This window comes from Folsomia candida, unplaced genomic scaffold (genome assembly GCF_002217175.1).
Source record: "Folsomia candida strain VU population unplaced genomic scaffold, ASM221717v1 Fcan01_Sc025, whole genome shotgun sequence".
NCBI lineage: Eukaryota > Metazoa > Arthropoda > Collembola > Entomobryomorpha > Isotomidae > Folsomia > Folsomia candida.
This window is the reverse complement of record NW_019091217.1, coordinates 1,432,097-1,453,311: the sequence shown is the minus strand read 5'-3', so window position 1 is coordinate 1,453,311 and position 21,215 is coordinate 1,432,097. Positions and strand designations below refer to the sequence as shown.

The window sequence follows — 21,215 nt, the reverse complement described above, 5'->3', positions numbered from 1 at the left end:
ACGGCTTTATGAAATTATAATAATTGCTGGACATCATCCAATTTAATTCCATGTACAACGTCCTCCCATTCATTCATCCTGCTAAGACCATTTTCTCTTTGTCTCTAGATTTCCATGCGTCATGACGTGACTAGCCTGCAAACTCGATGGGAGACACTCAACATGGATTTGAAGAATGCACTCTCAGACCTCAAAACCGCTTGTCAACGATGGGACGAATTCAAAGACAACTGCGGCAAGTTTGCACGATGGGCAGACGGGATGGCGGACACTTTGAGAGAGAAGCCGTCCCACAAGGCCGAATTGGGCGACATGAAGGTGAAGGTTACATAAGAACAAAATGTTTTTAAAATAGTGAACAATTCATATTTGTTAATTAGACTCTGCTGGAGCGGTACAAGAATCTGGATGCGGATTTGTTGGCTCAGAAAGGAGAGTTGGAGTCGCTGGAAGGCGAGGCTGACCAGTTGGTCCTCTGGTCTGGCTCGGAGGCTGTGAAACAGCCAATCAACAAGTTCAAGCAACGATGGGCAGGTTTTGAATCGGATGTGAAAGCTACGCAGAAGACGCTAGAAAAGGAGATTGGAGAGGTTAATTATTCGATACATTTGTTTTGGATAATTGAAAATAGTGTTTATTTTATACATAGTTCACCGACTACCATAATGGCCTCCAAGAGACTGAAAAGTGGTTGCTTCAGACGTCTTTCCAGCTCATGGCGCACAACTCACTCTACATCACCAACAGGTCGGTGCAAATCTTAATATGAGAAAATGTGTGTATTAATGATTGCTTTTTCGTTTGTACATGTCAAAACTAACACAACAGGGAGCAAACCTTGGACCAACTCGCGCTGCACGAAGCCTTGCTGGAAGAAATTCAGGCTTACCAGCAGACGCTGGAGGATGTAAAGTCCAAGGGGAGGAGACAGGTCGAGCGATATGTTGGAGAACAGCCGAGTGTGCAAACCACGATAGAGAAACAGCTCAAAAATGTGCAAGACTCGTACGACTCTCTGCTGCACACTGGGCACCAAATAAAGAAGCGACTGATGGAGTCACTCGCAAAATTCCAAGAATATGAGGATGCACTCGAAAGCATCATGCAGAATTTGGACAAGTGGGAGCCGGAAATTGATCACAATCTCGAAGAGCCGATTCAAAACGTTGATGCTTCGTCAAAACGGCTCGACTACATTCGAACCACGCACAATCGCCTTCAGGGCGAGAAGAGTAGACTGTGTTTGGCAGTTCAGGCATGTGAAGCAGCCACAGCGACCTTGTCCCGTCCAGCGTCCCCACAAGAGGCCATTCTCCAGCCAATTCCAGATAAAGAACTTGTGGTACGAGGACGGTTGGAAGACCTAATTGACAAGGTTTGTACTTGGCACAATAGTTGCATGCAATTAAGCACCTGTGATTAATTAGTCTTATGTTTTTTTATTGAGTGACGATTTTTAAGAGTTTTGTTATTTTAATATTGTGAGCTATTTTTGTTTTGTTTGTTTTGTTGAATACGTTAGCCAGAGCATGTGCGTGCTACTCAGGTGGCGTTGGTGACGGCAAGTTTACCTGCTGGACCGCACCCACCCGTTGCTGCAAGTTCATCTTCTCATTCGTCGGTCATCATTTCCAAAATTGACCAAATTTGTGACAAGGTATATAAAAGCAAGACCTCAATCAGTGTAGAATTTTACGGTTTCATGCGACGGGGTTTTACTTATGATGCACGCCTTCATCATCCCTTTCTAATATCTAATAATTTAACATATCGCGCGAGCAGTGGAAATTTCTTGGAAAATAATTTTTTGTACTTTATTTTTTTATGTGTTCAATTTACTGTTTGTTTTTCCCTTTGGCTTATTTATTTAGTATGAAACTTGGATTCTCTGACGACTTGACAATTGGTCCATTGATTTATTGTACTTTACCTTTTGTTTAGATCCAGACACACATGGCACAATTGTCCAGTGCGAGCGTAGAGTTGGAAGAGGTTCGTGGGAACAAGGATGTGATAGCGCGATGGGTGGAGGATTCGCTTAAAAAGTTGAAAGAAATCCAAAACCGACCAGCCAAGCTCCGACCGGACACGGCACAAGTGGAAATGAACCAGTTGCAAGACATTCGCCAGGTCAGAGAGTAGCCCAGTCCAACCAATTAACATATATGCATTTATTATAATAAGTAATGAATATTGAATATATTAAGTAATGAATATAATGCTGCAGGGCGTCGTTGACCGCATGTTGCAATTGACTGAGGTGGAAGTTCAAGAGGCTGGTCTTGTTCAATCCAAATACCTTCCACACCTCTCTGATCAGCTTTCTAGTCTGGACTCGGAAGTCTCAAAGGTGATCGATTCACGACTCGACGTTCACGCCAAGATCAACGACTACCGCAACGCTCTTGCCCACTTATCCACTTGGTTGGAGGAAATGGGCAACAAACTTGATCCCCTCGAAAAGGGTGGTGGTCTAACTCTTCCCAAAAAGAAGGACTATGCGACTGCGATGGAGGTTGAACTGAACGCTGGGTCCCCACGGGTTGATGAGGTCAAGAGGACGGCAGAGGAAATCATGCCGTCCCTGTCAAACGTTGACGCACAGGTGGTGGAAGAGCAGGTTAGTCTTTTTTAATGTTATCATAATTTTCAAAAGAATTAATGATTTAAAATAATTTTCATCGTGCACTCGCAGCTCAAAAGCGTGGACCGGAGATACGGGGAAATGAAGAAAAGAATCTCGAGGAAGAAACAGATTCTCGAAACCACTGCCAAATCCTATCACGACTTTCAAGTAGACTCACAGCAGGTGAATCTCAATTGCACATGATTGCTAATTAAATAGTCCAAACATTTTAGTACACACGATTCATATACTTCTGCACTATACTTAACATGCGTTTCTCATCATGCAGGTGAAAGATGAAATTGAGGCCAAGATGGGAGAAGGGGATGCAAAGCGTGGCTTTGAAATCGGCCTTATGGAAGATCACCATCAACGACTCAAGGCCGCCTTGAAAGATGTCGAGGGAAAACAGACGATTTTGGACACGTTAGACCGTCGGCTGACAACTCTGCAACCGGAGCTAGAGGAGGGAGAGATCATCGAGGCAGAAAATTCGCTCGCAGAAGTGGTCAAACTCCACTCCACCGCCTGTGACACCCTTAGACAAAGACTGAGAGAGCTTGCGGAAGAGTTGGGGTCCAAGAGGAAGTTTCTCGACAAGCTGGAGCGAGCCAAGAGTTGGGTGATGAAAATGGGAATGGAAGTTGACGACAACCAAATATTTCCACTCCAATCCACTGACCTCTCCAAACGAATCGAACTATTGAAGAAGCACCAAAGTGCGGTCAAAGACTTTGGTGATGGTCCCCTAGCTGAAATCAAGCGGGAGGGACAGGGAATGCAAAAGGAGTGCAATCCAGCACAGCAGACGGAACTAGTTGGAATTATCTCAAGTATGCAAAAATCTATAAAGATTACTTTCGCATGTCTGTGTACAAGTTTTTTTTCGTCCATTTCTAGACTTGGAGAGTTCCAAGGGAAAGTTACACTCGGATATGGATTCCCTCATTGCCAAGCTTCGTGATGCCCTACGATCTCGAGAAGAGTTTGAGGCAGGTTGTGAAAAGTGTCAAAACTGGTTGAGCGAGGCAGAAACTGCTCTCGCCTCTGACCTCAAAGGTTCCTCCAATTTGAAAGTTTTAGAGGAACAATGTGCCAAATACTCGAAACTACAGGACGAAGCCACAGCGCTGGGGCCAGAACTTTCCGTTATTATGGAGAAAAGGAAAGCTCTGCTGCCCAGCCTCAAGGAACCCGATCGTCACGTGGTTTCCGATAGGGTGTCATCACTCACGTCGAAAATGTCGCTCCTCTCCTCTTCCATACGCGACAAGTTGGGAGCTCTCCAGACGGCCATTCAAGAGTTTGCAACATTTTCCAACATCATTGAGGAAGCGATTCGTTATACGAAGGACGTCAGAGATCAGGTCAACAACCTTAACAAACCAGTTGGGTCTGCTCTCGAAGACTCCCAAGGTCTTTTGGCATCATATGAGGTGGGTGTAGTTCAAAGTTAATCCAATTTTCTCACTGCTCATGTGCGTTTTCGAAAACAGTGAGAGTTTTTGGTTTATTAATTAAGTGACTTAAACGTTTTTAATAGAAACTGCTGGACGAGTTGAAAGCCTACCGGACTAAACTAGACGGACTAAATCTTCCTAGTTTCAAACGGCGAGGGGAACTGCAGAGTGTGATGAAGGTGAATTTGGCATTTGAAATTTTACACTATTTTTGAAAATTAATTTTTATTAATTAACTAATTTTTACTGGACATGGTTTAGGAACAAGACGACCTCATTTCACAAATAGAATCACAAATTCAACGCCTACGTCACCTTCTTCTTCTTCAGCAGCAGTACCAGTCCCTCATCACCGAGATTACAAACTTTATCATCAAGTACGAAGAACTCGTAGGCGAAGTGGAGAAAGTGGGAGACACCGTCGAGGAGAAAGTCAAACGCTACACGGACATCTTCACGCGAGTCCAAGAGTGTGAGGCCCAGCTCTCGTCCGCAACTGACAAGGGTGAGTACATGAAAGCATCACGGGAACAATTTATCGATCACACATTGTTGAAAAATAAACCATAATTGGTTTGGTTAGGTGCACGTATCGCGGAAGAAGGGACAGTGTCTGACCGAAACGCAATCACTGAGCAGTTGCAGTCTCTTAAACAACAGGTTAGGTTATCTTTTTTTGTATGAAACCATTCAATCTAACTATGCAACAATGATTGTACATTATGAAACAGTTGCACAATCTTCGTCGCATCGTTGAAATGAAACGAGCAGAGCAGGAACTTGCTCTGGCTGAGCATAAAAAGTATGCGGCAGAGCTGGACGGTGTCATTGGGGATCTACATGAGAAAGAGACGATCATCCGGTCCAGACCATTGCTCGAGAGGCCTGCCGCCAGCGTTGACCTCGAGTTGAGGAGACACGAAGAACTCGTGGCAGACGTTAGTCAGAAACTTCAGCAGATTTCCGCCATTGAAGAGTTGCTTCGACCGGAGGAGGTCGGACTGCCTCCAACGCTCGTTGAGAAACTCAGCGAAACTCGGCTTCTATTAAAAACCCTGCCGTTGGAGCTCCAAGACCGCAACTTGTACTTGGAGAGCAACAAGGCCCTTCGAACTCAGTATGAAGAATGTGTGGCTGGAATTGAGACCTGGATTAAGGAAGCTAACAAACGACTCCTTTCCTCCGACGGAGGTCTCGACATGGAGAATATATTTGCAAACATTTCCGCACACAAGGTGAGTCGTAGCAAAGCATTGTACTAACTTGAAATAATCTTGTGTATTTTATTCTAATTGGATGATCATGGTTATTTTTTTACTTTCAGAGCTTTCTTGGAAATGAAAAGATAATTCTGGGCCAAGTTCAGGCGATGAAGGGTCAGGTGGACAAAATGTGGCCCTCCCTCATTCCTTCGGAACAAGAGACCCTTCGAAAGGAACAGGACGAGCTGATTGAACGGGTTCAAAATACCTTCAACTCGGCGAAAACCCATCACTCTCACCTCGAGCAGAATGCTATAGTCTGGAAAAATTATTTGGACTTACTCGCCGTTGTTCAGGGTACTGAGTCATATTTGCCAATTGAAACCATGTCAAATTTAATGATGTAACAATAATTCTACTTCATGCAAAGTCTATCAAACGTAATTTGTATTTTGTGACAGGCGTGATTTCCAAGGCGGAACATCCCGACGAACCGGCCACCACTCTCACTGCCCTTCGAACCAATTTAGCCAATATCCAAAACACTTATGCCGCCCTCAACGTGAGTACATATGTACCTGCATATTATTTTATACTGAGAGCACACTCCAGTGATTGTTTATCTGTATGAGTACGTTTGCGGAATTCTATTTTTTCCTCTTCTTGGACAGACCCAGCAACAGGAGTTGGACAACTTTAACGAGCGATCCAAGAGTGTCGAGACAGAGGCAGACTTGTCGAATCGAGAGCGTATACGAGGACAGACGGAAATTTTGAACGGTAGGTGGATGGAAGCCATGGCTGCTCTGGACTCCAGGAAGGACGCCATTTCCAAACTTGTGACTCAGTGGGAGGTACAAAATTCACAAAGATTTCTGATAAAGCTTACGCCATTCATATTTTGTAAATTCATTTTATTACCATTTATGCAGCAATGCGAGTCCTTGTGGCAAGCATTTGAAGGAGGTTTGTCTGGAATTGAAGAACAATTTTCCCAAATTGACCCCTCGATCCGATCTCAGAGTCAGCTTCAGGAGACGAAGGAAGCAATTTCGTCCATTTTGGAGAAAGCGGTGGCGCTCGGCCCCGTGCACAATAATCTCCTTCAATACGCCCAATTCATTCTGGGTCATCTCCAACACACATCCGACATTTGCTACTCCACCCTCAAATCCAAACTGGAACATTTGTCAACGCAGTACAGCACGTGAGTTGTTTGATAGCAAAATCTGTTCGACACACTGTGCAAATGAATAAGACCTTCTATTATTTGTCTACTGAATTATTAGTATCCTTAAACTCCTGAAGGAGAAGATGGACTGGTTGAATAATCAGGACGCATTTTTGTCCGAGATTGACACAACGATTGAGGGATTACAGCGACTGGTGGACAACTTGGAGAGCGGGGTTGACGCTGTCAATCCATTCAATCCTGATGTTCCCAGTCTGCACACAACACTCGAGGTACGTGTGTTCATGTGTATATTTACATATTTATTCTCAATGACGCCTGTGCCTGATGTTGATTTTTTTATAAAGAACTTGGGACGCCAAGTGGTAGCAGGAGGAAAGTCGGTCGCAGATTTTAGCACAAAAATCAAGGAAAAGTTTTCTTCCCTGAAACAAGTTCTGCCAACTTCCATTGGGAAGAGTATTTCCAATTTGGAAGTGGATGTGGAGCGAATCGGTGGCAATTTGGAGGAAAAGAAACAAGCCGTCACACGCGCCGCTGCCACTCGCCATGAATTCAAGAACGACTTGGACGCCGTGAAGAAATGGATGGTCGAGTCAGAAGACCGGCTCCAAGGACGAAGTCAAGAACCCCATTTGCTCAAAGAAGTCATTCAAAGCTTACAATCTCAACTCCCTCCGATTGTGGACAAATTTGAGAAAGCTCAGAAGAACGGAGGGGTCATTGTGGACAGGACAACGGACGAAGAAGAGAGAGCGAGCGTGAAGAGTGCCCTCGAGTCTAGTGGTGCACAATTGGACCGGATTAAGGCAGCCATTGACGAAAAGAGAACAAAGGTACAATTCGCTGAAAAATGCTAAACTATTCGTATTAATTTTTTTTAACTCAGATCGCTGAGTCGATGGATTCGTGGCAGCGTTTTCTCCAACTTCATGCCCAAGTCAACAATTGGTGCCAAGATAAAAAGGGTCTCATGACGGAGCCACTCGTCCTCAACTCCCTCACCGAAACGAGACAAAAACTTAACGTTTATGACGTACGACACATTATTTATTTGTGCCTTTCTGCATAAATTATATTTTTATGGCGAATTTCTAGATGGCTTCGAAAACATTGAAGACTGTGAACAAGCAATTGAGCGAAATGGGGAAAGAAATTGACAAAGTGGGAGAAACTTCTTCGACAGCCCCTCTTACAGAAAAGTTTGAGGAAGTGGAACACAGAAAAATTGAGATTGAGGCACAACTACTGGAAAGGGTGAGTTATATCACATGCAGCCAAGTACACAATATTTGTATTGTTATTGAGCCTTTGCATTTCTTCTGCAGAATGCCCTTCTCCAAGAAACGACCGAGGAATGGGAACAGTGCGAACGAAAGTTGCGAGAGACGCAGGCCTGGTTGGAAAAGACAAAGCAAGGTCTTGATACTGCGGCCGGCAAAAGGAAACCTCTCCGTGACCAGCTCACCGCTCGGGACAAGGTGCTCGCCGACGTGGCAGTCCAACGAACCAAAATAGGGCTGGCTGTGGAAAAACTGCAGGCGAGTTGGTGGAGGACTTGAACTCATTTTGTGAGACTTGGTCAATAACAGTGTTGGTGGTATCGTTGTACAGGTTCATTTCAAGGCTGGAATCAGTGGTGTCCCCAACGTGGCGAAAGAAGCGGCCGATATGCAAACTCATCTGAATGGCTTTGAGAGTGAAGTGAAGGCTCAGTGCACCGCATTGGAGGCTGCAGTTGCCGAAATTGATAAAATTCAAGAGGTTCGCTACATTTATTTCTCGTTGACTTTTAGTAAAATACCTTTTCTATTTACAAACTCCAGTCGATCATTTGCTTCCACTTGTTTTTTTATCTTGACTTGTTTACATCGTTATCTCCGTCGTATCGTCGACCTAATTGGCATGAGAGAGAATTAAGTCAATACTATTTCCTCGCATCATTTTAATTTTATTCCCCGTTCTGGTTGATTTATTTAGGAACTGCAACAGTTGCGAAGTGAGTTGGGACAAGCGGAACAACAACTTCGCAACGTGAGCAGTCCCGGCTATCTGCCCAACGACCGAGAGAGAGCCGAGGGGGAACAAAAGGTAGGCCAAAAATGTTTTTCACTATGTATGCATAATACGTCTGTTTATTCTGTAATTCTAATTGCTCTCATCTCGCATCGTCATCACGATTCACGATCGCATCGCATCTGGCGTGGAGCTTTATTTTTACTTTTCGTTCCTTGGAATTTGGAGTGGGTCCAAAAATCTAAGTTATAAGCCAGCCACAGTCGGAAACTTACAGACGACAAGTGTGTGGTTTCCTGTTTTATTACGCAGTATAATGGTTGTAATAGTGGACCGTGCAAAAGCGATACTTTTTCATCAGCGTAAATTGCGATGGAACTGGCTCAGTCTCGTTTTTATGTTTCGTCTTGGTCACATTCTCATCCTACGACATTCTAGTGTTAGCCTAGATAATCTACTGTCCATCGTCCAGGGTGTTTGCTACTACTAACTCTGTTTAACCGACGCTGGCGGTGGCTGCCTTTATTCCTTAACTCCATCCATCCATCCTTTTGTTACATCTCGACTCATCATTACAAGGTTTATTCGCTTCATACGCGGCGGTACCAAGAAGTTGAAAACATTCGTGTGTGCATACAGCTCGAATGAACAGCAACAACAACCAGACCTGAACACATGCCATACATGCAAGTAGTAATATTTTTTGGAACTATTGACGCAGACGAGGTCGCATACTTTGGCAAGTCCTGAGATTCTATCCCGTCGTAGCGATAAGAGTGACGCGTATGCACAGACTTTAACTGCGCCACAATCTGACTTGCCCTTCTATTTCGATACTTTCGGGCGTTTTTTTGTATGTTTCGCTTGTTACACTTAATATATGCTATACTGAATGTATGTACTCATGTTCAAATGCACAGCTTTTTTCTTTATTTCCTGCAAGATCAAACCAGCATTAGCAGGTTGGATTGGGAACAAAAGCTCATTCATGTCTCGTTGAGGTTACAGTTTGAAGTCAAGGGTAGACTGCTTGATTCATTACATAAGCGCTTACGACGAACCCACCTTTCATTGTTAGTTGGGGGGATTCAAGTTCACGCCAATGTTTAGAGCAATTCGCTTACATCACGGGCACACGAATTCTGCACACTTGATAAGTCTCGCTAGTGCTTTCATCGCTGAAAGTGGAGAGAAAGTTGTTGAGCTAGATATGTAAGACGGCGACGATGAACGCTCTGGTTGAATGCATCTTTACGTATGTATGTATAATTCCGTATTGATGAGGATGATTCCCGGATAGCACAAGCACGATGGTTTGGGAAAAGATGCCGGACTGGTAATGGAAAATTCTGGAAAATCCCTGTGCGTATTGGGACGTTGTGACGTAGCAGGACTTAACTTTTATGCAAATCATCATCGTTGAAGCGTTATGTGATAGCCAAAATTTATGAGAAACTTTGAAACTAAAAAAGAATTGAATGAATATTAATTTTTATCACACAAAATTTTAATTTTAATAGGGTTAAAAACCATACAGCATACCTTTACACTTTCGACAAAAGTTTGAAATTATGTGATAAAAGTTAATTAATTTCAATTAACGATTGCTCTACAACTCGGAATCTGAGTCAGATTTCACGTTACAGAGAAAACCCTGTACACAATTTCACACACATTAATATATTTAAATATTTCAATTGACCAATCTGCGCATCCGTTATAGGAAGACGAAGAGTAAAGATAGTCATAAGATGTTAAGATGGTCAAGCAATCGTGCTCGCTCACCGTAATGCCAGAATTTTCGATTACCAGTCCGGCATCTTAATGTAATGAATGAAGCGAAATGGGCATGCTGGTGCTTTGCCGACACCGGTGGTGCGATGACTTACCATCAGGCTTATGCTGTCCGGGATGTATGTATGTATGAACATATGTGCTGTCTTCAATCCCATGTCTTGTGCTCGAGGAGCCTGCTTATAAATATGCAAATCTTTTTTCCTTTATTCGTACTTGGTGGTGCTGGTCTAATTTTGGGTTGTTGCTTAATTCTGTTCTTCGTCATGATGCAGAGCTTGCGGGATCGGGTGAAGGGGATCCAGTCCAAGATCACGGCACGCAACGAGCGCATCAAACTCCTCCTTCTCCACGGATGAGTTTGGTCAATATTCACAATTCTAATATTCCCCACTCTTCGCACCTTCGATCGCTGCAACCACCATTCCAGGACGACCACTAAGACGACGAAACGAGGAGGAGGAGGACACACACTGCCCTCGCTTTAAGTGCTTCTTTATTTAAATTTTAAACAGACAATACACTCATTTGTTCTTATTTGCTCATGATTTGCCACGTAAGTAGGATTACGTATGTAGATATTATTGATTATATGGTGCTCGTGTACCCTTCTTCTTCTGCTGCTGCTGCTGACGGTGCTACATAAGTACATATCATATTATTGCTACATTATTACTATTGTATGCTCTTGTAGTTTAAATAAATTCGGGACGAGAAATCAATGTGTAGTGGCTCTAAAGATATTTTTCTTATTGGCACACGCGACTCTGCACAAGAACGCACTTCTGCTTTACAAGGTGACGCAGAGTGCTAGAGACAGCGAGTGGACAATTGGTGGACGAGAGAAAGTGAGGAATAAAGACAGCAAGCGGCTGGTGCTACATAGTAATCGCACAAAGCAAACTGAAAATAGCAAGCCCCCTGCGACATAAGGGTTTAGTTGTTGGATGTTGATCAGGAATTGGAGGGCGTGGTGCTGCTAATACGGAGCAGAGAGTCAGCACTGGTGAAAACCCTCCAAGTCAAGGACCCCCATTCCTCCTTCAACGACATGGCCGCAGAGTCATCCTCCAACCTGACTACCCTCTCACCCTCGCTACGCTCCAGCTATGCCGATATTGCTTTCGGAAGACAGAGTCCTTGCCCACCCGGAGGAGCAGAAGCATTTGTTGATGGTCCTCAAGAGAGAGAATCTCCTCCACTTTCCCCTCCACCACCACCACAAACACCGCCAATCTGCGAGAAAGCGAGTATAATTGTTACGAGTCAAGAGCTACAGCAACGTCCTGTGAACGTACCTGAACAGTCACAACCGCAGAACCACCCTGAGCCACCCCCACGCCGATACCCTCGCCCATCTGAAAAGAAATCGTCCTTCACCAAAAGTTTGGAAAGTGGCCGCCCTGCTTCCGCCAGTCCGCACACCGCTAGCCGACCCCGACGCCCCCCACGACTTGGTCATCCTCACCTCAAGGACTCTGGCCGGACGGAAAGTTTGGACACGCAGAGTGAACAGTTAAATGTTCAACGACCACACTCAGCCCTGCCTCCTGACACAAAGTCCCTGACCTATGACCTCCGCACAGAGAGTCCGAGTGGAGGTGGTTTGTTAGAAGGGGGCAAGTCGCCTTCATATGCTCAAGTCTTTTTTCAGTCCAATGCCTCCCTCTGTTCAGACCAAGACTCTGACCACGGTGACCTCGAGGAACTTCCTCTGGACGGAGTGGCCATTGCCGAGTCTGGTGCTGGCCTTCCCCCACCTCCCATCGACTGGGATGCTTGGGACGCGCTTCCGTCGCCCCTGCGGAAGGAAGGGGTGGACCCAGAGGCAGATATTCTCTATCGTCACCCGACTATACCTGGACTCATTCTGAAGAGAGACACGAGTCCGAGACCGCCTTCACGAAGCAGTCGGCGTCATCGCGGTGCTGGGAAGAACAAGGATGTTGGCGGGGACAGAGGGGAAGAGGAAAATGACGAGTTTTCACTTCCGGAGAAAGTCGAGGTTCAAATTGGTGATGCCCATACACCGCCTCAACCCCCAAAGAGAAAGCAAAAGAAAGTTGGAGTCGCAGCCGCTATAGCGGACGACAAGAAGAAGGTGGACCTTGATTCCTCACTCTCGGAGGCTGGGAAAACGAAAAAGAGCAAGGCCAGTGAAAAGGCATGCAGTGTAAAAGTTGAAGACAAAGTCGCGTCAAGTCCAAGTGTGCCACAGGAATCGCTGAAACAGACAGAACCAGCGCCACTTGACATTGACGATGTGTCCATGTCCTCTGTGTCGGAGGCATGCAGAGGCAGTAAGAAAAAGAAGAAGGACAAAAAGGCCAAGCAAGCCGAAGAGTTGAGCTTAAAAGACGCGACTCCTCAGCCCCTGCCAACTCCGATGAAATTAGAAGACGACAATGATTCGAGCTCCGCAGCCGCCATCTCGGAGGGCGCCACTGGTAAATCCAAGAAGAAGAAGAATAAGGTGAAAAAGCCACAAGAGGAGGACGAGTTGGAAAAAGCATTGAAAGAAATTGCCCGTGAGGAAGAGCTACGGCAAAAACGAGGGGCCGTCGCTTCACTACTCCCTGCTCCTCCACCCCAACCGAAATCACTCGCATTGGATATGGAGACGGATTTCTTTTCCGAGTCTGTCTCAAAACCCAAGACAAGCAAGAGCAAGAAAGCGAAGCAGCAAGAACAACCACAGCCTCCAAAAACTGAAGAGAAAAAAGAGAGCGTGGTGAAAGTTGAAAAAGTTGAAAAATTGCCCGATTCCAGTGTTTCAGTAGAAGTGTCAACGACACCAAGCAAAGTAGATGACGAAGTCGGGGGAGACACGTCCGAAGCTTCCAAATCGAAACCTCAGCCTAAGAAGAAGAAAAAGACGAATGCGAAAGATGGCAAAGGAGAGGACGAAGTGGAAAAGGCTCTGAGAGAGATCCAAAAGGAGGAACTGAAGCACAAAAAGCATCCACCACCAACTGACAAGGCGGAGAAGAAGCAAAAGGGAAAGTCGCCATCACAAGACTCTAGCAGAGTTGACTTTCCCACAGGTTCTCCAAAAGAGGAGGGCATCTTGCTGACGGAAAACGTGACGGAGAAAGCAAGTGCCACAATCAATGACTCTGTTCCACCGCCAGAAAAAGACACTCTCACCAAATCTAAATCTGTTGTGCCGGAGCCACTGCCTCCAAGTCCTCCACCCAAGGCGAGTAAAAGAAAGTCCAAGAAATCAGAGTCGAGTGCTGCTGAAGTTCCACAAGCAGCACCAACGAAAGTGGATGACAAACCTGTGATTGTGACACCAAGCGAAGAGCTTCCAAAGTCCTTGGAGAGCGGTGAACGCCAACGCACTATATCCCTGCAAGCTGGGGACGACTGGATGGCAATTTTGGACGACGACCCTTCTTGCATGAACTGGGACGATGACGAGGAAGAGACTCCATCAGTACCCACAGTTCCAGAGCAAGTAAATGTGACCCCAGAAACTAAGCCGCCACCACCAATGACTACAACCATACCAAAAACACCATCTAAACCACAAGCAGAGACGACCACCAAATCACCTCCTAAAGATACGCCAAGGCAGAAAAGTGGGAAGAGAAAGTCCAAGAAATCCGAATCGGAGAGTGAAACAAAATCGGTTTCCTCTCCAAAGAATGACACCACGGAGCAGCAAGAGGTCAGAATTTCCACACCCCTGCCTGCTGCAGATGTCCCCCTTGCAATTTCACCTGACAAGACAGTAAAGGGGAAATCCAAAAAGTTGGACCCTCCCTCCAAAAATGCTGTCACGGAAAAGCCGACAGCAGATGAAGCACCTCTTCCAAAACCAAGTCCCGTCGTTGCAGAAGTTCAACCAACTGCAGCACCAGCAGTACCGCTACCTTCGAACGAGGTCAAGCCAGCCGCCCTTTCGCTTCATGGAGGCGATGACTGGATGTCCCTCCTCGACGATGACTCCCCAATGATCTGGGATGATGACGAGGACGAGACAAAAGCTGCCACGCCAATTTCAACGGCGACGATAACGGCAGAGTTATCCAAGACTAGCACCAAGCCGACTGATGAACTTGCAACTCCTGTTAAATCCATCCCTCTTGAAAATCCAGAAGTGACAAAACCACTCACTCCGCCTGCTCTTGCGCCTGCTGCTGGAATTTCCCTGGTTGGAGGTGACGACTGGATGTCAATTCTGGACAATGATTCCCCATTGGTGTGGGATGATGAGGATGGTGATGATGAAGGCAAGTCGACAGTGACAGTGGAACATGTCCCAGAAGTGTCACAATACTTGCTAGACACGTACTCCACCTTGGAGAAACCTGTTCAGGAGAAAGTCGTCTCTCCGCTCTTCAGTGCAGAGAGAATGGCCCAGCAGCAGGGCAAGAAAAAGACCCCGCTTCCAGAAGAGTATCAAGTTTTTGATGACCCAGCTCAAGCAAAAACGAAAAAGTCGGAGCCAGTGAAACCCTCACCAGAAGGGAAGGAGAAGAAGGTGACAGGGAAACAACAACAGGCGAGGCGAAAAAATAATAGAAAGTCAGAGTCGGATGATGCGAAAGTGGAAGTTCCAGTGTCCAAGATGGAAACTACCACGCCCACCACCACGACTGAATCAGGTGCAAATGACCAAGGAAATTCTAAGAGCAAGAAAGGGAAGAGAAAGTCAAACAAGTCTGAGAGTGAGGAAGCAAGCATCCCTACGGTGGATGCCATGTTATCACCAATTAAGCCTAAAATAAAGGGCACAGTTTCCATCTCTCAAGTGGAGACTAGTGTGGTTCTGGAAATTGCTACTCCATCCGCCACCCCCACTGTCCCCATGGACAAGACGGACAAGAGCAAGCCAGAGAGTGATAAAAACGTCGTTTCAGCAGAAGGGCCATCCGTCTTGCTTCCACCAGCCCCCACGAAGCCAGAGAAGGACATGGGCAAGAAGAAAACAGACGAGGACGCTGCGACCACGGCTGTCGAAGCTTTGATAACCGCCGTAGACCCAGCGCCCATCAGTCCGGGTCCCCAACGCTCTGGTTCCAAGAAAGGAAAGAGACAGACCAAAAAGTCAGAAAGTGAAGAAATTAAAGTGCTCAACGAACCTCCAAAGGCACCGTCCAGCGAAATCCCACTCCCAAAGGAAGCAGCCAAACTTGACAATGTTAAGGTTGAGCCTACTTTGGAAATTGTTCCTTCACCAGTTGCTACATCCAATTCGAGGGCATTGGAGGCTACGCCAGCACCCATTACTCCTAATCGACCAGGGTCCCAAAAAAAGAGGAACAAGAAAAAGTCCGAAAGCGAGGAAGTGAAAGTGGTGGACGAACCACAAGTACCGTCACCACTGGTCCCACAAGAACCAGTAAAAGCTGATGTCGTTGAGGTCGACTCAGCTTTGGAAACTGTTCCTCCACCTGTTGCCACACCCAATTCTGAAATTGTACCACAAGCCCAAGCAGCGTTTGAAGCTGCCTCAGCACCCATTACTCCTAATCGATCAGGGTCACAGAAAAGGAGGAACAAGAAAAGGTCAGAAAGTGAAGAAGTTAAAGTGCTCAACGAACCAAAGGTAGCATTAAAGGAAATTCCACTACAGGAAACAGCTAAAGATGATGTTGTTGAGATAGTGCTTGCTTTGGAAGCTGCACCAGTTACGACGCCCGATTCTGGAATCTTACCAGTGGCCTCGGTAGGGCTGGAGGCTGCACCGATTACTCCTAATCGAGGAGGGTCCCAAAAAAAGAGGAACAAGAAAAAGTCCGAAAGCGAGGAGATAAAATTACCCGACGAAGCTCCGGTAGCACTGTCACCACCACTGGTCGCAAAGGAAACAGCTAAAGTTGACGCCGTTGAGGTCGAGTCTGCTTTGGAAATTGTTCCAGCACCAGTTGCCCCCGATTCTGAAATTGGACTACAAACCCCAGCCCAAGCAGCGTTTGAAGCTACCTCCGCACCCATTGCTCCCAATCGACCCGGGTCACAAAAAAAGAGGAACAAGAAGAAGTCAGAAAGCGAGGAGATAAAAGTACCCGAAGCTCCCGCAGCAGTAAAGGAAATCCCACCACTGGTCGCACAAGAAATAGCTACACCTGATGAGGTCGTGCCTGCTCTAGCAACCGCGGGAGTTACCACACCCAATTCTGAAAGTTTGTCTTCGAAGGCTATACCAGACCCCGTTATTGAAAATCGTCCCGGGTCGCAAACAAAAGGCAGGAGGAACAAGAAAAAGTCAGAAAGTGAAGAAGTAAAAGTGGTCGACGAACATTCAGTACTGCCGTCACCACCACTGGCCCCACAGGAGTCACCTAAAGTTGACGTTGTTGATGTTGAGTCTATCGTGAAAACTGCAGCAGCTACGACACCCGATTCTGAAATTTTGCCAGTAGCCTCGGTAGCGCTGGAGGCTGCACAGATATCTCCTAATCGACCAGGGTCGCAGAAAAAGAGGAATAAGAAAAAGTCAGAAAGCGAAGAAGTGAAAGTGGTCGACGAACCTCAAGTACCGTCACCACCACCGGTCCCACAAGAACCAGTAAAAGTTGATGTTGTTGTGGTCGAGTCTGCAGTGAAAACTGTTCCTGCATCCGTTGCCACACCCGAACCTGAAATTTTACCACCCCCAGCCCAAGCAGCGTTAGAAGCTTCCCCAGCACCCATTACTCCTAATCGACAAGGGTCACAGAAAAGGAGAAACAAGAAAAAGTCAGAAAGCGAAGAATCACAAATCCCGGCAGAAAAGCCAGCTCAACAAATCGAGCCCAATTCCGTCGTGGAACTAGATTCTCCCCCCGTGGTCATAATTTCTGAACGACCACCGAAAGTTGACCAGACGAACCTTAGTTCCAATCGTCCAGTCTCCAAACAAGGCAAGCGACCAAACCAAAAATCGGAAAGTGAAGAAGTAAGCGAATTGCCAATTGGCCAGGAGGTGAAAGTGGAAGCGACGAAGGGGAAGCGACGTGGAGCGGGGAGAAAGTCCTCTGAACCGGAACCACCGACAGTGAAGGCAATCCAATCTCCCACAGAAGCACTACCTGCTCCTGGTAATAAGGATAAGCAGAGTTTGCTTGGGGAATTAGGACCTGAAGCTGTCGTCAGCACGACCACCACAACCACCCAGTCGAGTACTACACAGTTACCACTTTCTACCAATCGAACGGTAGAACAGACTCCTGGCGTCGCGGCTGCCACTTTGCCCACACCAAAATCTCCGCCTCCAGACGACTCGGACGTGGATCTGACTTCAGTGGGCCCCTCGGACGAATTTATGGCCTCCCAGCAGCTGCTAAATCTCCAGCTGAAGCACCAACAGCAACAAGACGAACAACGAACGGCTGTTGTGGATGATTCCCAACCTCACAAATCTGGATCTCCCAAAACGGGACGATCTGCCAAGACGGGAAAGCTCATGAAGAAGGCGTCGGAGGAGGATTCGTCCTCAGAAGAGAAGCGAGTTCGTTTCAAAGAGACACCGGAAGTAGTCAAGTACTCTCCGACAAATAGCAACGTCACCCCCATTTCTGTCGCCCCAGCCATTGCTCTGTCGCCTTCAGCAGATGGAGACATTGACACGGCCTCCGACGAGAACAGCTCCTCTGCCCCCTCGTCACATTCTGGGGGTATGAAGCACAAGAAGAAAAAGAAACGCTCCGTGACATCCAAAACCAGTGGTGGTCTTGCACAGTCTCCGTTGATGTGGGACAGCGACCCGCCCCCTCGCTCCCCGTCACCACTGCCGCCCTTCGAGAGGGGAGATGATGAGTTTACACTTGTCAAATCCAAAAAGAAGAACAAACCTCCAAACAGCAACAAGGAAGAAGAAGTTGGCGACAACGACGTTCCGCCGTTGGAACCGATTGTTGTGGGAAAAGATGCTGCTGAAATCAGAGACACAAATAGTGAGAAAAAAGAAGAGACCATTGTCGTCGTCGTAGCCGAAAAGGAGACAAAGGCTGCGTTATTTGTAGACGACAACCTGCTGCCTCCACTCGTACCTCCTCCGTTGTTGGAGACAGAGGTGGACGGCAGATCCGATTCTACGGGAGATAGCTGGACAAACATCTTGGACGAGGAAGAGCCTAAACTCACCCTCGCAGTGGAAGACATGGAATCACTTCTCAACCTGGAAGTGGAACAAGTTGTTCGCCACGACAGTCCTCCTCCTACTGGCTCAGATATCAAGAAGAAGGCCAAGACAATTCTCCAGCCCACGCGAACGAGTAAAAATAAAGAACCCACCAAGAAAGAATTACACAAGGAACCGGAGGAAAAGGCAGTGAGCCGTGCGGGGGAAGAGGGGGCTTTGTTTACCACTGCATTTCTCTCTGCCATTCACTCGGAAAATGTAGACACTCCGACCAACTATCTGGACTGCTCATCCGCCGAAACCTTGTGGCAAGAGTACGTAGCTCTCAAGTCCTCTAAATCTGGAAAGACAGAGTCGAAGGACGAAAACACTACCACCCCGATTGTTCTTAAGGACCAAGCAGAAGATAAGGATAAGAAGAACAAGGCGGGGGCTGCCTCTATCAAGCCACAAACCTTGGCTGAGGCAGCAAAGGAGGTTACGGCCCAGATGGAACAGTTGACGAAAAGCATCATCACGCCAGGACCTACCACAACGAATGAAGGAGGTGACGATGGTCGTCGAGATGAGCACGACTACTTGTCCTCGTCCCTAATTCACCTCATTCTCCTCTACAACGACTATGAGCGAGAATTCAGAGAAGGGAGCGAGAGGAGGAGATTACAGGCCCACGAGGAGGAGGGCAAGCAGGGGAAGAAAGAAAGCGGTGGTGGTGGGGGTAGTGGTACTTGCCCTAAAAAACCCCCAGGTTCAGACCAGCAACCTCCTTCGACCGGTGGTGGTAGCAGTGGGGGTGGCAGAAAGGGTCCCGTGACGGAATTGCTTTGTGCAGGTCTGCCTTCTCTCAACTGGGCGGACTGGAGCACGTCTTTGAGTGGGGGCGATGGACTCGTGTGCCACAGCCCTCCGACACCCGCCATGCAAGCCAACTTGTGCAAAATCAAGGTGACAGAGAGAGTGTCCCCTCATCCCCACCCACTACTTGTTGTCTTGTCTCTCTGCATTTTGTGTGGCTAACAGATTGGCAGTGACTATCAATCAATGAATACTGTGTCGTTCAATAACTCGTCCAATGCTTTCCTCGTGTTCATTAATTGTACTGTACTTGCATCCAAACTAATCAACTCTGACCAGACTAATAGATCGTGAGTTTGTGCATTAATTAAAGTATGCGTCATAATTAATTTGTCGTGTCACGTATTTGGTTTAGCAAACTTAACAGCACCTGCATAATAAATAAACCATCGCATAACTCATATTGTGTGGTATATGATAATCATACATATTTTATTATGTGTAATTAATGTGCATCACAGATAATAATGCAATATTTACTATGTGTTCGTGATTGAAGTGTGTCGTTGCTGAGCTGTATAAAATCTCTCCCTATGCCATCAATATATTAATCACCAACAATGCGATGGTGACAGGTGATGCACTTGATCAGATTTCGATCGGACCAAGTTTAATTTGTTCACAACAAGCAATACCAACAATAAGCCAATTGTCGATTTTGGCCTGGTCTGTATCACCTGGCACGAACGCATTGGAGGTTGAAATGTGCGACGGATGGACCATATTTCATACGCTTCTCTCTCAATTCTTTACATAGGAGTCTGCTTTAGAAGATGTCGCAGTGCTAGGTCAAGCTGTGGACGCTGCAATCGCCACCCTGGGCACGTTGTCCTCCGCCAGTCTCACCGACACTGTAGAACGAACCTGGGTACAGACTACTTCAGACATATTCCCCGTACGCAGTTACTCCCCCACACAAAGTCTGTCTGACCATTGCCTTGTTCACTCACAGGAGCTGCTCGGTGGTTTAAAGGACTTGGAGGGTGCGTCCCGTTCTCTGGGAGAAATTCTGGCCTCACTGCCATCGTCGGACGAAGCCGTGGCGGGGCTTGTACGGTCGCTGGGGGAGGTGGAGAAACGGTTGGTCATCGTGACAGAGGAGACGCGTCGGTTGAACGAGTCAGCCAAGGTAACACGATCCACGGAGAGTAAGCGGATGATGGGAGGCCGTCTCACTTTCGGGGCCGGTCCTGCCATCGCCCTCCTCCACCTTCGGAGGCATCAAGCCACCACGTGCAACACCAAAGGGCAGAGGTCCTAGTAGTCCTCCCAGCACTTGTAGTGTCGTCGTCGTCATCGTCGTCGTGTATTGACTATGCAGTAGACCTTGCTTCTCCTGCTATCCTCCAATCCTCCCAATACTTGTAATTGTACATCCACTTGATGACACATACGAATGATGATTATAATAATAATAGCAATAATAATAAAAAGTTAAACTTGTTGGCTCATCGTGATAATCCGGTAATCCTCCCACGCATTTCATGATCCTGCTTATTAATGTGCTTCTCTCTCTTCTCTGGCCGGCCAGCCTTGTGCGGTCTGGTCTGCATATTCGTGAAACAACAACAAGACCACATCTTTGGCAGCATTTCCGCACGGCATTCTCCACCACTGCATCCATCTTATTATGAAGATGATGCAAGCAAGAAGTGGAAAAGTGAAGGTCACACGCCGGGCTAAATATAGCAGTGAGTGTACCACTGCCAAGTGGATATTACACAACGACCAACCTGAGCAGTTTTGGGGTATAGACGTTGACAGGCTGAACGAGCCATTAGCGTCACCTCCCATATGCATACGTACCACGGCTTGTTGGTACGCTCGAGAAACTTGGCCATTTACTTGCACCGTTAAAATGTTGTCGTGTCTTGTTGTTTTATGAATGCATGGCTGACTAGTTAGCGGCCTGGCTCCCACTCCAATCCAATATTTCAGAATAAGCGATACCGACGACGACACTACTACTTCGTGAGTTTTATGCAGCGACCTCGAC

General features: G+C 46.8%; 1 protein-coding gene across 6 annotated transcripts in view; it reads left to right on the top strand.

Moving 5' to 3' along the window:
* Positions 1 to 20,687, top strand: part of LOC110859381 (nesprin-1) — a 59,195-nt gene extending 38,508 nt beyond the window's left edge. For 4 of the 6 annotated variants that reach the window (XM_035859325.1, XM_035859326.1, XM_035859324.1 and 1 more), the window contains 27 exons: positions 109 to 318; positions 381 to 590; positions 650 to 747; positions 829 to 1,375; positions 1,523 to 1,657; positions 1,942 to 2,130; positions 2,228 to 2,620; positions 2,696 to 2,809; positions 2,916 to 3,459; positions 3,527 to 4,062; positions 4,170 to 4,265; positions 4,348 to 4,591; positions 4,670 to 4,746; positions 4,818 to 5,321; positions 5,411 to 5,645; positions 5,750 to 5,850; positions 5,960 to 6,142; positions 6,221 to 6,495; positions 6,578 to 6,752; positions 6,828 to 7,316; positions 7,370 to 7,516; positions 7,579 to 7,737; positions 7,809 to 8,021; positions 8,095 to 8,244; positions 8,461 to 8,571; positions 19,977 to 20,087; positions 20,172 to 20,687. In XM_035859325.1, coding sequence (XP_035715218.1) covers positions 109 to 318; positions 381 to 590; positions 650 to 747; positions 829 to 1,375; positions 1,523 to 1,657; positions 1,942 to 2,130; positions 2,228 to 2,620; positions 2,696 to 2,809; positions 2,916 to 3,459; positions 3,527 to 4,062; positions 4,170 to 4,265; positions 4,348 to 4,591; positions 4,670 to 4,746; positions 4,818 to 5,321; positions 5,411 to 5,645; positions 5,750 to 5,850; positions 5,960 to 6,142; positions 6,221 to 6,495; positions 6,578 to 6,752; positions 6,828 to 7,316; positions 7,370 to 7,516; positions 7,579 to 7,737; positions 7,809 to 8,021; positions 8,095 to 8,244; positions 8,461 to 8,571; positions 19,977 to 20,087; positions 20,172 to 20,480 — 6,555 coding nt within the window. In that variant the 3' untranslated portion in view covers positions 20,481 to 20,687. Of the gene's footprint in view, positions 1 to 108; positions 319 to 380; positions 591 to 649; positions 748 to 828; positions 1,376 to 1,522; positions 1,658 to 1,941; positions 2,131 to 2,227; positions 2,621 to 2,695; positions 2,810 to 2,915; positions 3,460 to 3,526; positions 4,063 to 4,169; positions 4,266 to 4,347; positions 4,592 to 4,669; positions 4,747 to 4,817; positions 5,322 to 5,410; positions 5,646 to 5,749; positions 5,851 to 5,959; positions 6,143 to 6,220; positions 6,496 to 6,577; positions 6,753 to 6,827; positions 7,317 to 7,369; positions 7,517 to 7,578; positions 7,738 to 7,808; positions 8,022 to 8,094; positions 8,245 to 8,460; positions 8,572 to 10,565; positions 11,013 to 19,976; positions 20,088 to 20,171 lie in introns of those variants that run through there. The other 2 variants (XM_035859328.1, XM_035859329.1) reach the window with 2 other exon arrangements.
* Positions 20,688 to 21,215: the final 528 nt, after the last annotated feature.